The sequence below is a fragment of the Moschus berezovskii genome, chromosome 20, assembly GCF_049115385.1.
Source record: "Moschus berezovskii isolate FMDL1 chromosome 20, NW_MosBer_1.0, whole genome shotgun sequence".
Taxonomy (NCBI): Eukaryota; Metazoa; Chordata; class Mammalia; order Artiodactyla; family Moschidae; genus Moschus; species Moschus berezovskii.
This window is the reverse complement of record NC_142479.1, coordinates 8,960,604-8,981,205: the sequence shown is the minus strand read 5'-3', so window position 1 is coordinate 8,981,205 and position 20,602 is coordinate 8,960,604. Positions and strand designations below refer to the sequence as shown.

General features: G+C 52.9%; 1 protein-coding gene across 1 annotated transcript in view; it reads right to left on the bottom strand.

The window, feature by feature from the left end:
* Positions 1 to 9,360: 9,360 nt before the first annotated feature.
* The window catches only part of LOC148774616 (uncharacterized), an 89,544-nt gene continuing 78,302 nt past the window's right edge, over positions 9,361 to 20,602 (bottom strand). The window contains exons 4-5 of the mRNA XM_088828876.1: positions 10,168 to 10,227; positions 9,361 to 9,405 (exon numbers count right to left, since the gene is read on the bottom strand). Of these exons, the coding sequence (XP_088685002.1) occupies positions 9,361 to 9,405; positions 10,168 to 10,227 (105 nt within the window). The remainder of the gene's footprint in view (positions 9,406 to 10,167; positions 10,228 to 20,602) is intronic.

Here is a 20,602-nt window from a genome sequence, read left to right as displayed (position 1 = left end):
GTCCCTGTCACCACACTTTGGGCATGCCAGGAGAAACACCTCGGGTGACCCCCGACGACGGCTGTCAGCAAAAGCAACCTTCAACAATGGCACGAATAAACAGGCCTCAAGGTTGGAAATACGCACTCGTATTGTGGCCATGCAACGAAAAGCAGAAGCAGGTACTTGTCACACACATAACCGCAAGGAACAAACTCGACACATCTGAACAAGAAAATGGAAACGTCAAAGAGTGGGTGTAACTGGTGGGTGGGCCCACTGAGGCACACACGACCACAGAAGGCAAGTGGACGTGAGAACCCGCTGAGAGGCCGAGGGCAGCTGGGCGGCTGGTCTACCAACCTGATGCAGCACCGAGAGGCCGAGTGTGGTGGGGCCCGCGGGCCGACCGAACAGAAGCTGCAAAGGGAGGCCAAGGGCGGTGGAGGCGACTGGCTGGGCGCTGTACTGGGAGACCGAGGGCGCCGGTGGAGACTGGCCGGGTGCTGAAACTGGAGTCTGAGTGCGGTGGGGCCCGCTGGTCGACCGGACGGGCGCTGCAAAGGGAGGGTTAGGGTGGAGGGTCCGGCTGGGCGACCGGCCACTCTTGCATAGCTATGCCGAGGGTGGCGGGGCGGTGGTCAACCGGATGGGAGCTGCACCTGGAGGCCGAGGGCGGCGGGGCCGCGTGCTCCACCTGTTGGTTATGCACAGCTAACCCGAAACGGCGGGGCAGCTTGTCGACCGGCCGGGTGCAGCACCAAGTGGCCAAGTGCGGTGGGACCCGCTGGTCGACATGCTGGTTTTGCACAGCGAGGCCGAGGGCGGTGGTTCGGCTGGTCGAGCCGCACCGTCGAAGGAGAAAGGGACAGCGCAAGGGCTCCACAGACGCCCACGTGCCATCCCCCCTCTCCACGCCGGCAGGGATAGAGGGAAAGGACTCGCGCTCGCAACCCTGCTTTCTTGTGCACCAGGACTCCCCGCCCCCTTTTCACATGGATCCAAGGGCACTGCTCCGTCCGGGGACGCCACCAGCCAATGGACGACACCCACGTGAGGCGAGGTCGGCTCCGTCCCCGTCAAGGAAAGGGAGCGCAGGCGGTGGCGTGCGCTGGACGAGGAAGGAAGACCGGCAGCAGCGGGGAGGGGCCGGCAAGCACACACGGCGGAGGCCGCAGGACAGGGGCGTGGGTGCCACCAAGGGACCAGAAAACACCAGGTACGTGGCCAGGCCACCAGGAAAACCAGCACAGGATCCCACCGCCACCCACACACAGGCCGGTTCCGCACCCACGTGCTCTGGCAGTCGCCATGGTGGCCCACTGTGCACTCGGGAGGGCCAGCGGATGGGGGATCCGATACCCCAAGGTTCCCTCTCGGATCGCTAGAGAAGGCTTTCTCACTGAGTGCGCGCCGCCCCTCACCCGAGCGTCTCTCCTTCAGGCTCTCAGAGGCACTCCACTAGCCGCCAAAGCCCTAAGCTGGGCGGGAGGGGTCTGTGGGACAGGCAAGCTGACGACCCCCACGGGAGGCGTGCGCACGGTCAGGGCCAGACCGGAATCCATGCCCCGCCCCCCTGCAATGCCCCTCCTCCGTCAGCCTCCATGACGAGAGAGAACAGGGACACCCCCTCTCTTAGTGTCTCGACCCCCCCCCAAAGAGAGCCAACTCACGGGACACACTCGCCACCGTGGCGGGGACCCGAGGAGGACAACGGGTTAAGGGAAACCACACCAACACTCGGCCTCAGGCACCTGAGTGTCAACCTGGAGTGCTCCAGGGGCACCACCGAGGGGCAAAACGAGGCACGCACACACACCCACGTGGGGCACGCGAGCGTGGCAGCGGCACAGCCCTCCCCACCGCAGGGGAGGCGAAGCAAGAGCATCTGCTGTGTCAAGAAGACCAACGGGCCCCCGACTGACCCCCTGAGGTGGGAGGGGGCGACAGGAGACAGAAGGTCAGGGCCAGAGACTGCACCCAACTCCTGCCTTCCTCACCCTTCCCTATGGGCAGGCAGGGGGGAAAGACAGGCAAGGGGTCCAGCGGACAGACCGAGAAGAGCAGGCACATCCACCAGGAACGCCCGTCCCTCATCCGGCACGGCTTAGGCTTGGCCCGGGAGAGCACGACCACACCACATCGATCCCAGGTGAACCAAGGTGGAGCGGGGGCAGGCACGATGAGGACTGTCACCAGAGGGGCCCGCTTTCAGCCTCACCGGCCACCTCCCCTTCCCCACCTCGCCTCAGGCGAGAGCGGCCAACGACCCCCCCAGGAGGAGAACGCCCGACACGCGGCACGGAACCTACGGGGCAGGGGTCGTCCCAGCCACCACCAGGTGCCCGCAGTGGGGAAGCACACAGGGTAGAAGACCCAACGCCACCTCACCCAGCTGCCCTCGGGTCACCCGGAAAACAGAGGTGACACCACCTCTTTGGGTCAGCCAGGCACGCCACCTAGGAGCCGGCGCACAGGCCCAGGTGGGCGGCTCCAGCGGCAAGGGCCGAATCGGGCACCAGCCGGCAGCCCAAAGGGCCAAGAGCCCCGCGTGCATCCAGAGACCCAAAGTCCTCAGTGGCAGACACCAAACAGAGACGAGCGTGTCAGCACTAACCTGGTGGTAAAAAAGGCCCATTAAGGGCGACAAAATGACAGCAGGCAAGAGCGCGGCCCACCTACGACCCGCAGGGAGGGGCCCCGGAACCTTGACCCGGCCACCTGTCCCCAGCACTATCCCATAAACACCAGACCCGGAGCTCTGGGCTGGGGGACATCTGCTTGACCGTGGTGGGGGGATTCGGGGAGGGGGGCGCATGGTGGCAAATTGGGGGCACCGACGCCCAAGGAGAGAGATCTGGCCGGGGAAAAGCCCTCCCCGCTTCACCCACACGGCTAGGTCTACCGGTCCGTCCATCTCCGAAAGGGGATTTGTCTTCGATGGGCAAAAAGAAAAAAGAAGAAAGAACCATTGGCGACGCGCCCCCAACGAGACGAGCGGGCCCCGACCTGGGACCGCGCCCAGGGCCCAGACCGTCATAGACACGGCACCCAAGGCGGCTGGAGCCGGTCCCCACCTCCTGACCGGGATTCAGGGAGTTGTGGTGGGGTGAGAAAAAGTCTCGTTCGACGACCGAGACCCACGAGGGCACACTGAAGGGTCGAGCGTGCCCTCCCTGGCCACCAGTGGAAGCAGGGTCCGGTCCCATCCATGTCTGCGGACCTATCGGGACTTTGACAAAGAAAAAGCATGTGTGCCGGGAGACGCCTCGGGTGGGGGTGGGGGTGGAGAGGTGGACCGCACACGCGCCCACACGGGCTGGCCTCTCCGGGTCACCTCTCACGACTCTGGCGGGCGGGTCCCAACCTCCGGAGCGGGGCCGAGGGCGAAGCAAACGCTCCTGAGGGTGGCCCAGGAGGAGGCCGGACCGCCGAGTCCTAGTGCAGGCGCTCCGGGCAGGAAAGACCCTCTCCCTGCCCACCGCGGGGGCCCGGCCCAGGTAGGGTCCGGCCGGTCCATCTCCGCGGCCAGAGGTGCACGGGGAGATGCGGGTCGATACAGTCAGGCCGCCCCAGAGCCCGGATCCGCAGCGCCGTGACAAGTCACCCTCCTCAGAAGCCTAGGCCTCGGAGCCACGGGGACTGTCGCCGCCAGCATACCCGGCCTCTGAGAGCTCTGCCTCAAGCCCGGTGGCTGAGTCTCAATCCTCCTGAAGGCCACACCGAAGCTCCGGAGGAGTGGGACAATATAAAAGTGGACGCCAGGTGGCTCCCGACAACCGGCTCGCACGTCCTGAGGACGGGTCGCTGTCGCCGGCCACAAAGGACGCCACAGCGCCGGCCGCCCAAACGCCCGAGCTCAGCCACCGAGCGACGCGATGCGACGCGACCCCGGCCGCAGAAGGGAGACGAGCTGGGAAATATCTCCTCAGGAGGCTGCCCCGAAGGAGACGCGCTCCCCCAAGCGATTCCAGGGTGGTGGGGGGACATTCCACGGTGACCCGGCGGCGGGGTCTCGGGGTGGGGTCAGCAGAGAGAGGGGCACCAGTGACATCCCAGGCTGCCCCGGCCCCACTCCCCCGAAAGAGGGAGGGAGGGAGGGAGGGAGGGACCGAACCGACCGGCAAAGCGAAACCAGGCAAGCGCTGCTCAGAGACCAAAGCAAGACTTTCCAGAGCAGACACAGACACGCAAGCCCACGAGCAAGAAAGGAAAGGGAGGAGACACTCGGATCCCCAACAAGAGAAAAACAAAACTCAACCTGGGTAGAGACCCTGACAAAGTCCAAAGACGACAAACACAAGCATGCGCGGGTGGGTGGGGAAAGTGCACTTGAGGTCAAGAGAACATGGATTTCAAAATAGCTGGCCACAAACACCAGAAAGGAGGGTCTAGGATGCCAGGGCTGCGGGGGTGGGGGGGTGGGGAGGGGAGGGGCGTGGTGTTGAGGAGGACCGAGTCCATAGGGATCCACTAAATAAACCCCGGGTTCCATGACAACAGCCAATTAAATGAATAAATAACTTTTGGAATTCGAACAGAAACGATATGAAACAAAATCACCGGGCAGGCAGGAAAGTCAAGTCGTAGAACAGCTCTGGCACCTTAAAAGTCAGAGAGACAGAGCGAGTGAGCGAGAGAGAGAGAGAACGCATACACATGTGCATATACGCATGTACATATGTATACGCACGCATATTCGCCTCTATATATGCGTGCACACATGCATATAAAAAAATACGAAAGAAGGGCATGCTCACGTACACGCATGTGTCTGTGTGTGCACGTGTATGCCTAGGCATTTATAGTGGGCGTGTATGCTTGGGTGTATATCCATATACACATGCATACATACACATACGTATACGGATAGACACAGACATGAATACACACGCTCATATGTGGGTGGACTCAGAGATATCAGCTCTCATCACCTGGCCCCTCACACAGAGAGAAACCACATCACCAGGGAAAAGAGTCCTGTGATCCTTCGGAACACTCCACCAAAGATTCCCCATTTGACCCAACCCAACATAAACACATACGTTTGTATGTGTGGAATCCACACCTATACCTAGGTAGACATCCGTACACACATAATGATAGAACTCTCTGTCTGTGTGCCTACGCCTGTATCTGTACATGTGCACGCACAGTGCGCACGTGCAGGCACACACACCCACTCCTACCCCACCCCAGCCCCACACAGGAATGGGACTCAACCAGCAGAAGGGAATGAAAACTCGCAGTCTGCAGGAACTTGGAGAGACCTTCAGAGGCTATGATGCTAAATGAAATACCTCAGATCCGTCGGTTCCATGCAGAATCTCCCAAACGATACACCGTGGACAGAACAGAACAAAACAAAAGCAGGCTCACAAATATCACAAAGGAACACAAGGGTGGTGGCCAGCGGAGGGACGTGGGTGTGGGCGGGGGGGGGGACGGTGGCAGGAGTGGGTTGGGGGAGAGAATGAATGAGTGCCACTGGTGAGGGAGACAGACGAAGCGGCACAACCGTCCACTTACGAGACGAATGAGTCACGGGCACGTCATGACACCAAAGGTCATTTGCCGGGACACCAAGCGGTGACGGGCCATCACGAACTAGAGGTATCCTGGGGATCGCCGTGTTATGCACTACACTAAACAATCGCGTGTACAGTGGAACATTCATGGGGGGACAAAAAATAAACATGAAAAAAAAGGGAAAGAAAGAAAGAAGGCAGGCAGCCAGGCCAAAGAAAACGTTGTCAGTCAGTTAGACATCAATGTGAGACGAGAGGGACTTGTCTTGGGGGTGGGGCAGGGGGAAGAGAAACTAGGGTGAGAACCAGGAGAAAGAAAATGACTGATTGAATTGAGGGGGAGGGGGAGATAAAGGATCCAAAGAGTGGACAGGACGGTAAGGTGAGTGCCATAGGGAAATCAAATGAAGCCAAGGAACACACTCCCAACGGTGGTTTTGTTCAGTCCAAGATCAAGATGTGGAGAGCCCGCTGTCCTCCAGCACACAGCGACACACAGGCCTCACTTGGTGGGGGAGATCCGGATAACCCTGAAAGCTGAAGCTGACCAAAGAAGCCGTCACGTTCATGTTCATCCACGACTGAGAAGTACCATGGTCCCGCGACATTCAAAAATCCTTTCAAACCTCACAGACTCTCTCACTCACTCGCCACTAAAAATGTAGAGAACAGAAAAGGAGCGCAACGATGGTGGATGGACGGAGGGACGGATGGATGGATGGATTTCCATGATAGTCTGATTACGTAAAACCTTGACAGAAAGGCATCGAATTCCCTTTTGTAGAGAATCTGTCTTGCCTTCTCGGCCTGGTGTCTTTCCTACGTCTGGATGGTTCCCACTCTCAGCTTTAAGATCAGCCTCCACAACGAAGCCTTTTGTGCTCTCAAGGTCCAGCCCGCCGGAACTCTCTCTTCGGAGCGCCCTTCCGAAGGGGAACGTTTTCCCCACGTCAGCTCCCTGAGACAGCATCGGCCTGCCTCCCCATCCCCCCCAATCCACCCCCACCCCCCGCCTCGCTCTCTCCCTCCTGCTCCTCTTCCTCCTCCTCTGAACTCTGGAGCGCTACTCGCACTGGCCTCTCACCAACTCAGGTATGCTCAGGTGTCTCCTCACCGCATCTGAGTGGACTTCTTCTGTTTCTCGCCTGCGTCGTTCTGGGACCCTTTTTTCTTGGGCTTTTCCACGGGTGGGGGAGACCCGGATGGGCCGGGGCCAGGCGGGGTGGGGGAGCAGCGTGCACGTGGGGGGATGGGTGGGGGCAGAGAGGAGGGGGAGGAACACAACTCCCCAGAGCCAGTGTGTGCCTGTGGACTGTAAAACAGATCAGGCACCAGGCTGGCTCCCAGGAGGGGATCGATCGGTCATGAGACCCGGCGCGTTCATTCTCTTTGCAGAGGCCCTGCAGATCGAACAGGCCGTGGCAAGGTTTGGGCTTCCCGCACTTAGAACCATTCACCCACTGTGGACACAGGCGTCTGAAACACCGGGGTTAGGCTCTCAGTGCGATGTCCACAGGCCATCGCCATCGACATGTGCGCACACTGGAGCCGCCGGGCAGAGGGAGATCTCATCCGGCTCCGTGTGTTCTTCCAGTGAGTCGTAGGCCAGGATCTCAGGAAGAACAGAGATCCAGAGAGTTGAGTGAATCTGACCGTCACGCTTTCAGATTCCAAGTGAACCAGAAAGGAGGTGCACTCACGTGTGGGTTCGTCTTTCCATAGGATGAAGCCCCTCTTTGAGCAGATGAGGGTTCCAGGGGCAAAATGGAGCAGACAGGACAGAGAGTTCCCTTCGGTCCCTTGCTCCTCCCGCGCGCTCCCAACGGTCCTAGGAACATCCTGCCCCAGAGGAGCGTGCTGGACACCACCCACGTAACCACCCACACGGACGGAGACAGCAGTGCCAGTCCATGTCAGTCCTCCTCGCCCAGAGTCCCCCGTCTGCCCTCGCCTTCACGCCTGGCATGGTCCATTCTGTAAGTTTGCCTTGAACCTGCCTGTAGCCCAGGGGTATCTTCCCGGATCAGGGTTCAATCGAAAACACCCTCTCCCTTGCCTCATTGACAGGTGGATTCTTAACCACTGGACCACCAGGCAGGGAAGCCCCTGCACGACGTTCTAAAATCATCTACCCTGAAACATTCAATGTCGTCCTCCAAATCATGGGACCATCATGACTGTAATGAAGGGAAACGTGAGTTAAAGAAAGTCTTCGGTGCTTCTTGCTTTATAAACACAAAGGCCTCTCTCTGTGTCTCTCTCTCTCTCACACACAAACACACACACGAATAGAGGTGGGCTCATAGTACAAATAAACCAACCTTTGTGTGTATCCTCCTTGACCTACATGGTGAGCAGTCCCCAAAGACAACAAATTCCTACAACCAGACGTTTGCAACCACGTGCCCTGTCCCTCCATCCCCTGGCCTTACAGAATGCTACGTGGAACCCCTTTCAAGAAGTGTGGGGCTTGGAGGAATGCACCCCTGATTTCTCCTCGCTCGGCCCTGCACGAAAACGTTCTGTGCCTGCCCCGCACGCTGGACCTTTCGGTGGATTGGACCTCCTGGGGTGCCCCTGTACCCAGCACCCTGAGACATCCCGAGAGAACCTATTGAGAAACATCTCCGGCCACTCACGTGCCATCTGCGTCACTGGCAAGTGACCCTTCAAAACTCCACGTCCATACGTGAGAACAAACGCTCCTTCACCATCTGGGTCACCTCATAGGATGGGTGAGTGCCTCTGGTTCAGCACTGCCTCGACGTGGCTGTGGGGTTCGGGTTTGGTTCCGTTCTGGGGTTAGCTTTCTGACCCACCCACGTGATCTCTCCGGATAGGGTACCCGATCAAAGCTAAACTAAATCGAGTCTGTGTGAATCCCATGCATGCATCCAGTGGGGATGTCGACGATCTCTACGTGTATCCACATCAGTGGCCGTTCGGTGTTCGTGAACGTGGATGACGGCACAGGCAGTGTAGAAAGATACAGGAAGGATGCCTTCATTCTTGGGGGAGGGAGGAAACGGAGCTTCCCTTCCCTAAACGCTCTCCCCCCACACAGGCCCAGTGCTTGCTCCTTATCCCACCTGCTAGGGATGTCATGGCATGCACACGTGACTAGACGAGGATTTGTAATGGAGCAGCAAGCGGGAAGAGCAGTCCTCGGAGCGTGGATTTAGATCGAGGACTATTTGCCCTTAGAACTCAGTGCACTGAGCGACCCAGAAAGGTCAAGAGGTGATCCAGGACCTGGGCAGGATCGTGAAGACATGTCCACGGCCCCGCGTTTGAACCATGATGCTAGCTCACCTCTGTGAACTCGTTTGTGTTCTCTTCTCCCATCTTGACAGACACAGATCTCTATACCTGTCTAGTCCCAAGATGGTTTCTGGATCACTGTCAGCGAAACGTCCCCACGGATTTCACGGTGACACAGATTCGGGGTTTTGCATGGCAAGCCATGCTTATTTCAGCCTTACAGTCAAGTAGAATACATCCGTATCTATATGTGTATATATCTATGAGGATACTGACTTCGTACAATATGTTTATTGATGTCATTCATGAAAAAGAATCCCTACCAATGCCTCCTGACTCATGCATCAAGTAGGGATACCAACGACCACTACGTGGATCCATAAAAATGGCCGTGTTGTGTTCAGGAGGATCATATTGTGTTTACTGTCCATTTGCTATTTACTCTCCATTATTTCCCGTGCCTTTCGGGCATGGCTGATGGAGACGGACACCAAGCATCAGGACAGCAATCTGGCATCTCGGCCTAGAGCGGTTTCACAAGTGACATCTCAGAACCGGGGCTGAGACAGTCATCCCTCTCCCTGGGCCCCCCTCAGTGGCCGGGGTTGGGGGTGGGGATGGTGTGAGGTTGGGAAGACTGGGGGGGGAGCGGGGGTCGAATGGCGGGGGGGGGTCTGTCGTGGTGGCGGGGGCGGTGTGTGTGTGTGTGTTTGTGTGTGTAGTGCTGGGGCTTGGGGTTTGGGGCACGGGAGGCAAGGGGAAACTCCCAGTCCCCCTGAGAAGTGAAGGCAGTTTCTGCCCCACTGAAGACTTCCTGCCTTCAGATGTGTGAGACGAGCAGGTTTCTCTCCAACCCACGGTCATACATCGTTTTCGCCCTGCTCCCAAAAACAGACAAAAAGTATTTGTTTATCTTGGGGCTTGTATTCTGGCCGAGGCCAAAGGCTTCTTCAAGCGTGTCCAAAGGATCTGAAAGGATGGGAGGGTGCAGGTCAATCCAGGTGTCAAGAGATGCAGAGAATCTGTCACGGCTGTGACTCGGGCCTTTTTCAGAAACAGGCCAATTTGCATGATTCCCTGGACAGGAGTCACCGCAGAAGTTTTCTTGAAGGGATCGAGTTGCAAGAGTCGGGGGCCTGGCCCCGCCACTGCCAGAGGGCCTCCTCAGCCTGGCAGGCCGGCCTCCAGCCTGGCAGGCTGGCAGGCAGGCAGGCAGGCAGGCAGGCAGGCGCTATTGTCTGTGGGCCCCTCCCCTCTGCAGGGCCTTGTCGGATAGATTCATTCAAATGCAGAAAGCTTTCCAGTCAAGTCAGAGCCTTCGACTTTGCCTCGAGATGCTCTGTATTGAATGGTGATCCGCCCAACCCACCCCCATCCCCCCACGTCTCCATGTCTCTACCTTGAGGCTGCCCGCTTCAGCACCGCGCAGAGAAAGGGGGCTGGGCGGTGGGGAGGGAGGCTGAGGGACAAAGTCGCCTTGTGTCAGGCCAAAGGAGTCGCCTCCTTTTTGGAACCCGGGACACCCCGCTCATGTCTTTGAGGATCACGGACATGGGTCGAAGCGGCCATCATCACTTGACATCTTTCCCCTCCGTGGGAGGAGGTTTTCATTACTGCCTGCCTTCAGAGGGACAGAAAAGGAAGATGGTTCCTCTGGCGCTGGCCGGTTCTTAAAGTCACTTGAATCCAAAACACTCCATAGGGCACGGAGGTTCACGTGGGGTGGGGTGGGGACGGTGGCCTACTCCGGACCCCAGCAGTTCCCTCCTCTGACACTTGCCTGGAACCCATGAAACGCTGAGCTGGTGACTGTGTGTGTGATTGCGTGCATGTACATGCATACTTGAGAGACGGACGCGCACATGTGTGTGTGTGTGTGTGTGTGTGTGCATACCTGGACGTGAAAGAAAAAGAAGAAAAAGGAAAGGAAGGCGGGGACCAACTCAGAAGGAAAGAAGGAAGAGACGAGGGAAGGAAGGAGGGAGGGACCAAATAGGTTAGTTAGTACGGGCCTCCATGTAGTGGAAAGAGTTTCTGAGCACAGATCATCCGTTCAGTGAAAGAGTTATCTGTCGTTTCTCCTCTCAGGAGGCTGTGATGTCGAGGGACGTGTTCGAGAAAGCAGGCCTGGGTGCAAGCAATCAGGTACTTATTCTTTCCTCAGAGGCACTTGTAGGGGAACCAAGGAAACACACAGGTTCATCCCTGGAGCGGATTCGAAACCAGTCGGTGGAGGGGGAGTCAGTCCAGGAGATTTCTAGACATCAGTGTCGGGTCCTGGAGCGGGTTGCCTTGTCCTTCTCCAGCAGACCGTCGTGGCCCGGGGATGGAACCCGGGTCTCCTGCATCGCAGGCAGACTCTTGACGGTGTGAGCCACCAGGGATGCTCTGTCAGAAATGTTCCCCCAAGTCCTCTAGCTTCCATCCGCAGGGAGAGAGAGCGTGAGGAACGTTCCCCCCAGAGAGGGTTGTCCCCAGGGATCGGAGGCAAGTTGGAAAACGTCAGGATCCAGTCCCCCTTTCGGGTGAGGAACCACATGCAAAGGAATAGACACATGTAGTAGCACAGGACTCTCCGATCCCAGAAGCATATATCCCCGATTCTCAGAAACATCCTCTGGGCTCCTAAGGAACGTGTGGAAATCACTGTCGCCAAGGAGAGAAGACAAGAATCCTTCCTGACCTGGATAAGGCAACGACAAAGCACTCCAGTGTTCTTGCCCGGAGAATACCATGGACAGCCGTTCATATTTTACACGAGAACACACTTTATGGATTCAGTTCGAGATGAGCTCCTATTTCCATTCAACTGCTCGAGAGAAAACCGGAAGTTCCCCTTCAACACAAAAGGGGACCTGACTTCCCTGAAACAACCCGAGCGAGTTCCTGAGGTCCCCATTCCAACTCGTGAAGTAACCCAAGCTTCCCTCCGTAACTCGTGAAACACCACAAAATTATCCCCTCAATGCGAGATGAGGAAATTTTGCGCCGCAGAATCTCAAGTTAAATACTACATTCCCTCTTAAAAGGAAAAAGAGTACTTTACACCCTTTATGAGACTAAGAAAGTTCACTCACATAGCCGTCCCCATTGGACAGGAGAAAGCACTTTATGGACTCAATTCGTGATGAGCCCCTATTCCCATTTAAAAGCTCGAGAGAAAACCGGAAGTTCCCTTTCCAAAACCAAAGGGGACCTGACTTCCCTGAAGCAACCCGTGCGAGTTCCTGAGGTCCCTGTCGCAACTCGAGCAGTACCCCCAGCTTCCCGCCGCAACTCGAAAAACACCACTAAATTATCCCCTCAATGCGAGATGAGGAAAATTTGCGTGCAGAATCTCAAGAGAAATACCACATTCCCTCTTGAAAGGCAAAAGGGTACGTGACATCATTAATGCGACTCAGAAATTTCCCACACACAGCCATTCCCATTGGACAGGAGAACACACTTTATGGATTCAATTCGAGATGAGCCCCTTTTTCCATTTAACGGCTCCAGAGTAAACCGGAAGTTCCCCTTCCAACACCAAAGGGGACCTGACTTCCCTGAAGCAACCCGAACGAGTTCCTGAGGTTCCCGTCGTAAGTCGAGACATACCCCCAGCTTCCCGCCGCAACTCGAGAAACAACACAAATTATCCCCTCAATGTGAGATTAGGAAATTTTGTGCTGCAGAATCTCAAGAGAAATACCACATTGCCTCTTGAAAGGCAAAAGGGTACTTGAAATCCTTTATGCGACTCAGAAAGTTCCCTCACAGTGACGAAGCCTTTGGATAGGGGAACACACTTTATGGACTCAATTCAAGGTGAGCCCCTATATAAATTTAGTGGCTCAAGAGTAAACTGGAAGTTCCCCTTCCAACACAAAAGGGGACCTGACTTCCCTGAAGCAACCGGGACGAGTTCCTGAGGTCCCCGTCGCAACTCGAGAAGTACCCCCAGCTTCGTGCCGTAACTCGAGATCATCAAAAAATTATCCCCTAAATGCAAGATGAGGATATTTTGCGCTGCAAACTCTCAAGAGAAATACCACATTCCCTCTTGAAAGGCAAAAGGGTAGTTGACACCCTTTATGCCACTCAGATTTTTCACTAATATCAGTCCCCATTGGAGAGGAGAACACGCTATATGGTAAATTCGAGAGGAGCCCCTATTCCGATTTAATGGCTCCAGAGTAAACCGGTAGTTCCCCTTCCAACACAAAAGTGAACCTGACTTCCCTGAAGCAACCCGAGCGAGTTTCTGAGGTCCATGTCGCAAGTCGAGGAGTACCCTCAGCTTCCATCCACAACTCGAGAAACACCACAAATTATCCCCTCAATGCGAGATGAGGAAATTTTGCACTGCAGAATCTCCAGAGACATACCACATTCCCTCTTGAAAGGCAAAAGGGTACTTGATACCCTTTATGCGACTCTGAAAGTCCCCTCACACAGCCGTTCATATTGGACACGAGAACACACTTTATGGATTCAATTTGAAATGAGCCCCTATTTCCATTTAACGGCTTGAGAGTAAAACGGAAATTCCCCTTCCAACACCAAAGGAGACCTGACTTCCCTGAAGCAACCCAAGCGTGTTCCTGAGGACCCCGTCGCAACTCGAGAAGTACCCCCAGCTTCCTGCCGCAACTCGAGAAACACCACAAAATTATCCCCTCAATGCGAGATGAGGAAATTTTGCGCTGCAGAATCTCAAGAGAAATACCACATTCCCTCTTGAAAGGTCAAAGTGTACTTTAAATCCTTTATGTGACTCAGAAAGTTCCCTCATAGTGACAAGTCTTTGGATAGGGGAACACACTTTATGGACTCAATTCTAGGTGAGCCCCTATATAAATTTAGTGGCTCAAGAGTAAACCGGAAGTTCCCCTTTAACACAAAAGGGGACCTGACTTCCCAGAAGCAACCCGAGCGAGTTCCTGAGGTCCCCGTTCCAACTCGAGAAGTAACCCCAGCTTTCTTCCGTAACTCGTGAAACACCACAAAATTATCTCCTCAATGCGAAATGAGGAAATTTTACGCTGCAGAATCTCAAGTTAAATACCACATTCCCTCTTGAAAGGCAAAAGGGTACTTAACACCCTTTATGAAACTCAGAAATTTCACTAACATCAGACCCATTGGAGAGGAGAACACACTTTATGGTAAATTCAACATAAGCCCCTATTCCCATTTAACGGCTCGAGAGTAAACCGGAAGTTCCCCTTCCAACACAAAAGGGAACATGACTTCCCTGAATCAACCCGAGCGAGTTCCTGAGGTCCCTGTCGCAACTGGAGAAGTCTCCCAGCTTCCCGCCGCAAGTCGAGAAACACCACAAAATTATCCACTCAATGCGAGATGAGGAAATTTTGCGCTGCAGAATCTCCAGAGAAATACCACATTCCCTTTTGTAAGGCAAAGAGTTTCTTGACACCCTTTATGCGATTCAGAAAGTTCCCTCACACAGCCGTCCCCAGTGGAGAGGAGAACACACTTTATGGACTCAATTCAAGATGAGGCCCTATTTCCATTTAAAGACTCGCGAGTAAACAGGAAGTTCCTCTTCCAAAACAAAAGGGGTCCTGACTTCCCTGAAGCTACCCCAGCGAGTTCATGTTGTCCCCTTCGAAACTCAAGATATATTCCCAGTTTCCCACCGAAACTCGTGAAATACCACTAATAAATCCCCTCAAAGCGATATGAGGAAATTGGGCGTTGCAGAATCCCAAGAGAATTCCTACATTCCCGCTTGAAATGCAAAAGCGTTCTTGACACCCTTTAGGGGACTCGGAAAGTTTCCTAGCAGCTGTCCCCATTGGAGTGGAGAACACATTTTATGGACTCATCTCGAGAAGAGGCCCTATTGCCATTTAAAGGCTTGAGAGTATTCTCGACGTTTCCCTTCCAGTACAAACGGGGACCTGTTTCCATGAAGCAACCCGAGCAATTTCCTGATGTCCCCGTCGCAACTCGAGAATTACCCACAACTTCTGGCAGCAAGAAGAGAAACACCGCAGAATTATCTCCTCAGTGCAAGATGAGAAATTTTTGCCCAGCAGACTCTCAAGAGAAATCCCACTTTCCCTCTTGAAAGTCAAAAGTGTACTTCACACCCTTTATGCGACTCAGAAAGTTCCCTTTCCCAACCGTAACCATTGAAGAGGAAAAAACACTTTTTGAACTCTACTCGAGAAGAGGCCCTTTTCCCATTAAACGGCTCGAAAATAATCCGGAAATTCCCCTTCCAGCAAAAAAGGGGACTTGACTTCCCTGAAGTAACTCGAGTGAGTACCTGAGTTCCCCCTCGCAACTCAAGAAGTACCCGCAGCTTCCTGCCGCAATTGAAGAAAGACCAAAAAAGTATCCCCTCAATGTAACATGAGGAAATTTTGCGCTGCCGAATCTCAAGAGAAATCCCATATTCCTGCTTGAAAGGAAAAAGCGTACTTAACTCCCTTGAGGCGACTCAGAATGGTCCCTAACATCCGTCCTCAGTTGAGAGGAGAACACACTTTATGGACTAAACTCGAGAACAGGCCCTATTCCCATTAAAGGGCTCGAGAGTAATCCGGAATTTCCCCTTCCAGCACAAAAGGGTACTTGACTCCCTTTACGCGACTCAGAATGGTTTCTAACATTCGTCCTCAGTGGAGAGGAGAACACACTTTATGGACTCAAATCGAGAAGAGGCAATATTCCTGTTAACGCTTCGAGAGTAATATGGAATTTCCCCTTCCAGCACAAAAGGGAACTTCACTCCATTAGGAGACACAGAATGGTCCCTAACATCCGTCCTCAGTGGAGAGGAGAACACACTTTATGGACTAAAATCGAGAAGAGGCAATATTCCCATTTAACGGCTCTAGAGCAGTCCGGAAGTTCCCCTTCCAACACAAAAGGGGACTTGGCTTCCCTGAAGCAACCTGAGTGAGTTCCTGATATCCCCATCGCAACTCGAGAAGTACCCCCAGCTTTCGGCCGCAACTCGAGAAACACTACAAAATTATTCCCTGAATGTGAGAAGAGGAAATTATGCACTGCAGAATCTGAAGGGAAAATCCTCATTCCCACTTGAAAGGGAAAAGTGTACTTGACTCCCTTTATGCGACTCACAAACTTCCCTCAAACAGACTTCCCCTTTGGAAAGGAGAACCCATTTATGGACTCAGCTCGAGAAGAGGCCCTATTCGCTTTTAATGGCTCGAGAGTAATGCAGAATATCCCCTTCCAACGCAAAGAGGGACCTGACTTCCCTGAAGCAAACCGAGCGAGTTCTTGAGGTCCCCATCGCAACAGGAGAAGAACCCCCAGCTTCCCACTGCAATTCGAGAAACACCACAAAATTATCCCCTTAATGTCAGATGAGGAAATTTTGCTCTGCAGTATATCATGAGAAATCCCACTTTGCCACTTGAAAGGCAAAAGTTTAATTGACACCCTTTATGTGACTCAGAAGGTTCCCTCACACAGCCGTCCCCATTGGAGAGGAGAAGACACTTTATGGACTCAACTCGAGAAGATTCCCTATTCCCATTTCATGGCTCGAGAGTAATCCGGAAGTGCCCCTTCGAACACAAAAGGGGACCTGACTTCCCTGAAGTAACCCGAGCGAGTTCGGGTGGACCAGGTCGCAACTCGAGAAGTACGCCCAGCTTCCCGCGGCAACTGGAGAAACACCACAAAATTATCCCCTCAATGCGAGATGAGGAATTTTTGCTGCAGAATCTCAAGAGAAAGCCCACATTCCCCCTTGAACGGCAAAAGGGTACCTGACAGACTTTATGCCAAGACAGTTCATTAACATCCGTCCACATTGGAGAGGAGAACACACTTTATGCACTCAACACGAGAAGAGGCCCTATTCCCATTAACGGGATCGAGAGTAATGTGAAAGTTCCCCTTCCAGCACGAAAGTGGACCCGACTTCCCTGAAGTAACTCGAGTGAGTTCCTTAGGTCACAGTCGCAATTCAAGAATACACCCTGATTCCGGCCGCAAATCGAAAAACAGCACAAAATTATCCCCTCAATGCGAGATGAGGAATTTTTGCTGCAGAATCTCAGGAGAAATCCCACATTCCTTCTTGAAAGTCAAAAGTGTACTTGACACACTTTATGCCACTAAGAAAGTTCCCCAACATCCGTCACCATTGGAGAGAACACACTTTATGGACTCAAATCGAGAAGAGGCAATATTCCCAATTTACAGCTCGAGAGTAATCCAGAAGTTCCCCTTCCAACACAAAAGTGGACCTGACTTCCCTGAAGTAACTCGAGTGGTACCCCCAGCTTCCCGCCGCAATTCGAGAAACACCACAAAATTATCCCCTCAATGCGACTTGAGGAAATTTTGAGCTGCAGAATCTCAAGAGAAATCCCACATTCCCGCATGAAAGGCAAAAGGGTACTTGACTCGCTTTAGGATACTCATAATGGTACCTAACATCCGTCCTCAGAGGAGAGGAGAACACATTATATGGACTCAAATCGAGAAGAGGCAATATTCCCATTTAAAGACTAGAGAGTAATCCGAAAGTTTCCATTCCAACATAAAAGGGGACTTGACTTCCCTAAAGCAACCCCAGCGAGTTCTTGAGGTCCCCGTCGCAACTTGAGAAATACACCCTGCTTCCCACCGCAACTGGAGAAACACCACAAAATTATCCCCTCAATGGGAGATGAGGTAATTTTGCACTGCAGAATCTCAAGAGAAATCCCACATTCTCAGTTGAAAGGCAAAAGGGTACTTGACACACCTTATGCCACTCAGAAAGTTCCCTAACATCCGTCACCATTGGAGAGAAGAACACACTTAATGGACTCAACTCGAGAAGAGGCCCTATTTCTTTTAAAGGGCTCGACAGTAATCCGGAAGTTCCCCTTCCAGCAAAAAGGGGACCTGACTTCCCTGAAGAAACTCGAGTGAGTTCCTGAGGTCCCCGTCGGAACTCGAGAAGTACCCCCGGCTTCCCGCTGCATTACGAGAAACACCAAAAAATTATCCCTTCAATGCAAGATGCGGAAATTTTGCGCTGCAGAATCTCAAGAGAAATCTCACATTCCCACTAGAAAGGCAAAAGGGTACTTGACTCCATTGAGGCGACTCAGAATGGTCCCTAATATCCGTCCTCAGTGAAGAGGAGAACACACTTTATGGACTCAAATCGAGGAGAGGCAATATTCCCATTAAACGACTCTAGAGTAATCAGGAAGTTGCCTTTCCAACACAAAAGGGGACTGGATTTCCTTGAAGCAACCCGAGAGAGTTCCTGAGGTCCCCGTCGCAACTCGAGTAGTACCCCCTGTTTCCCGCTGCAACTCAAGAAACACCACCAAATTATCCCCTCAATGCGAGATGAGGAAATTTTGTGCTGCACAATCTCAAGAGAAATCCCACATTACCGCTTGAAAGGCAAAACGGTACTTGACTCCCTTTAGGCGACTCAGAATGGTCCCTAACATTCGTCCTCAGTGGAGAGAACACACTTTATGGACTCAACTCTAGTAGAGGTCCTATTCCCATTTAACGGCTCGAGAGTAAACTGGAAGTTCCCATATCAACAAAAAAGGGGACCTGACGTCCATGAAACAACCCAAGCGTGTTCCTGAGGTCCGCCTCGCAACTCGAGAAGTACCCACTTCTTCCCACCGTAACTCGAGAAACACCACAAAATTATCCCCTCAATGCAAGATGAAGTTATTTTGCACTGCAGAATCTCAAGAGAAATCCCATATTACCGCTTGAAAGGCAAAAGAGTTCTTGACTCCCTTTAGGCGACTCAGAATGTTCCCCAACATCCGTCCTCAGTGGAGAGGAGAACACACTTTATGGACTCAACTCGAGAAGAGGCAATATTCCCATTTAACTGATCGAGAGTAATCCGGAAGTTCCCGTCCAACACAAAAGGGGACTTGACTTCCCTGAAACAACCCGAGCGAGTTACTGAGGTACCTGTCTCAACTCGAATAGTAAGTACCCTCTGCTTCCGGCCGCAATTCGAGAAACACCAGAAAATTAACCATTCAATGTGAGATGAGAAAAATTTGCGCTGCAGAATCTCAAGAGAAATCCCTCATTCCCGCTTGAAAGGCAAAAGGGTACTTGATACTTTATGCCACTCAGAAAGTTCCCTCACTTCCGTCCTCAGTTGAGAGGAGAACACACTTTATGGACGCAAATCGAGAAGAGGTAAAATTCCCATTTAACAGTTCGAGAATAATACGGAAGTTCCCCTTTAAACACAAAATGGTTCTTGACATCCTTTATTCGACTCAGACATTTCCCTCACACAGCACTCCCCATGGGAAAGTAGAACACAATTTTTAAACTCAGCTGGAGAAGAAGTCCAATTCCCAGTTAACAGCTCAAGTGTAATCCCGAAATTCCCCTTCCAACACAAAAGGGGACCTAACTTCCCTGAAGCAACCTGATCGAGTTCCTGAGGTCCCCGTCGCAACTTGAGAAGTACGCAGAGCTTCCTGCCTCAACTCGAGAAACACCAAAAAATTATCCCCTCAATGCAAGATGAGTAAATTTTGCGCTGCAGAATTCAAGACAAATCCCACATTCCCGCTTGAAAGATAAAACGGTATGTGACACCGTTTATTCGACTCAGAAAATTTCCTCACACAACAGTCCAGATTGGAGGGAAAAACACCCTTTATGGACTAAACTTGAGAAGAGGCCAATTCCCATTTAAGGGCTCGAGAGTATTTCCAAAGTTCCCCTTCCAACAAAAAGGGGATCTGACTTCCCTGAAGCAACCAGAGCAAGTTCCTGTGGTCCAATTTGCAACTCGAGAAGTAACCTCAGCTTATTGCCCAAACACGAGAAACACCACAAAATTATCCACTTAATGCGAGATGAGGAAATTTTGTGCTGGAGAATCTCCAGAGAAATCACACATTCCCGCTTGAAAGGCAAAAGGGTACTTGACACCTTTTATGCGACTCAGAATGTTCCCCCACACAGCTGTCAACATTGGAATGGAGAACACACTTTATGGACTCAACTCGAGAACTGGCCTTATTCCCGTATAACGGCAGGAGAGTAATCAGGAAGTTCCGCCTCCAGCACAAAAGGGGACCTGATTTCCCTGTAGCAACCTGAACGAGTTTCTGAGGTCCCCATAGCAACTCGAGAAGTACTCACAGCTTCCCGCCGCAACACGAGATACACTACAAAATTATCCCCTCATTGCGAGATGAGGAAATTTTGCACTGCAGAATCTCAAGAGAAAATCCACATTACCTCTTGAAAGGAAAAAGGATACTTGACACCCTTTATTCGACCCAGAATGTTATCTCAAACAGCCATCCCCATTGGAGAGGAGAACACACGTTATGGACTCAACTCGAAACGAGGCCCTATTCCCATTTAACGGCTCTAGAGTAATCCAGAAGTTCCACTTCCAACACAAAAGGGGACCTGGCTTTCCTGAGGCAACCAGAGTGAATTCCTGAGTTTCTCATCACTACTCGAAAAGTTCCCCAGCTTCCTACCGCAACTCGAGAAACACCACAAAATTATCCTATCAATGCGAGATCAGGAAATTTTGCGCTGCACAATTCAAGAGAAATCCCTCGTTCCGGCTGAAAAGGCAAAGATGTACTTGACACCCTTTATGCGACTCAGAAAGTCCCATCACACAGGTGTCCCTATTGGAGAGGAGAACACAATTTATGGACTCAACATGGGAAGAGGCCCTATTCCCATTTAACGGCTCGAGAGTAATCCCAAAATGCCCCTCCCAGCATGAAAGGGTACCTAACTTCCCTGAAGCAACACAGGCGAGTTCTTGAGGTCCCCATCACAACTCGAGAGGTAGCCCCAGCTTCCCACCTCCAAAG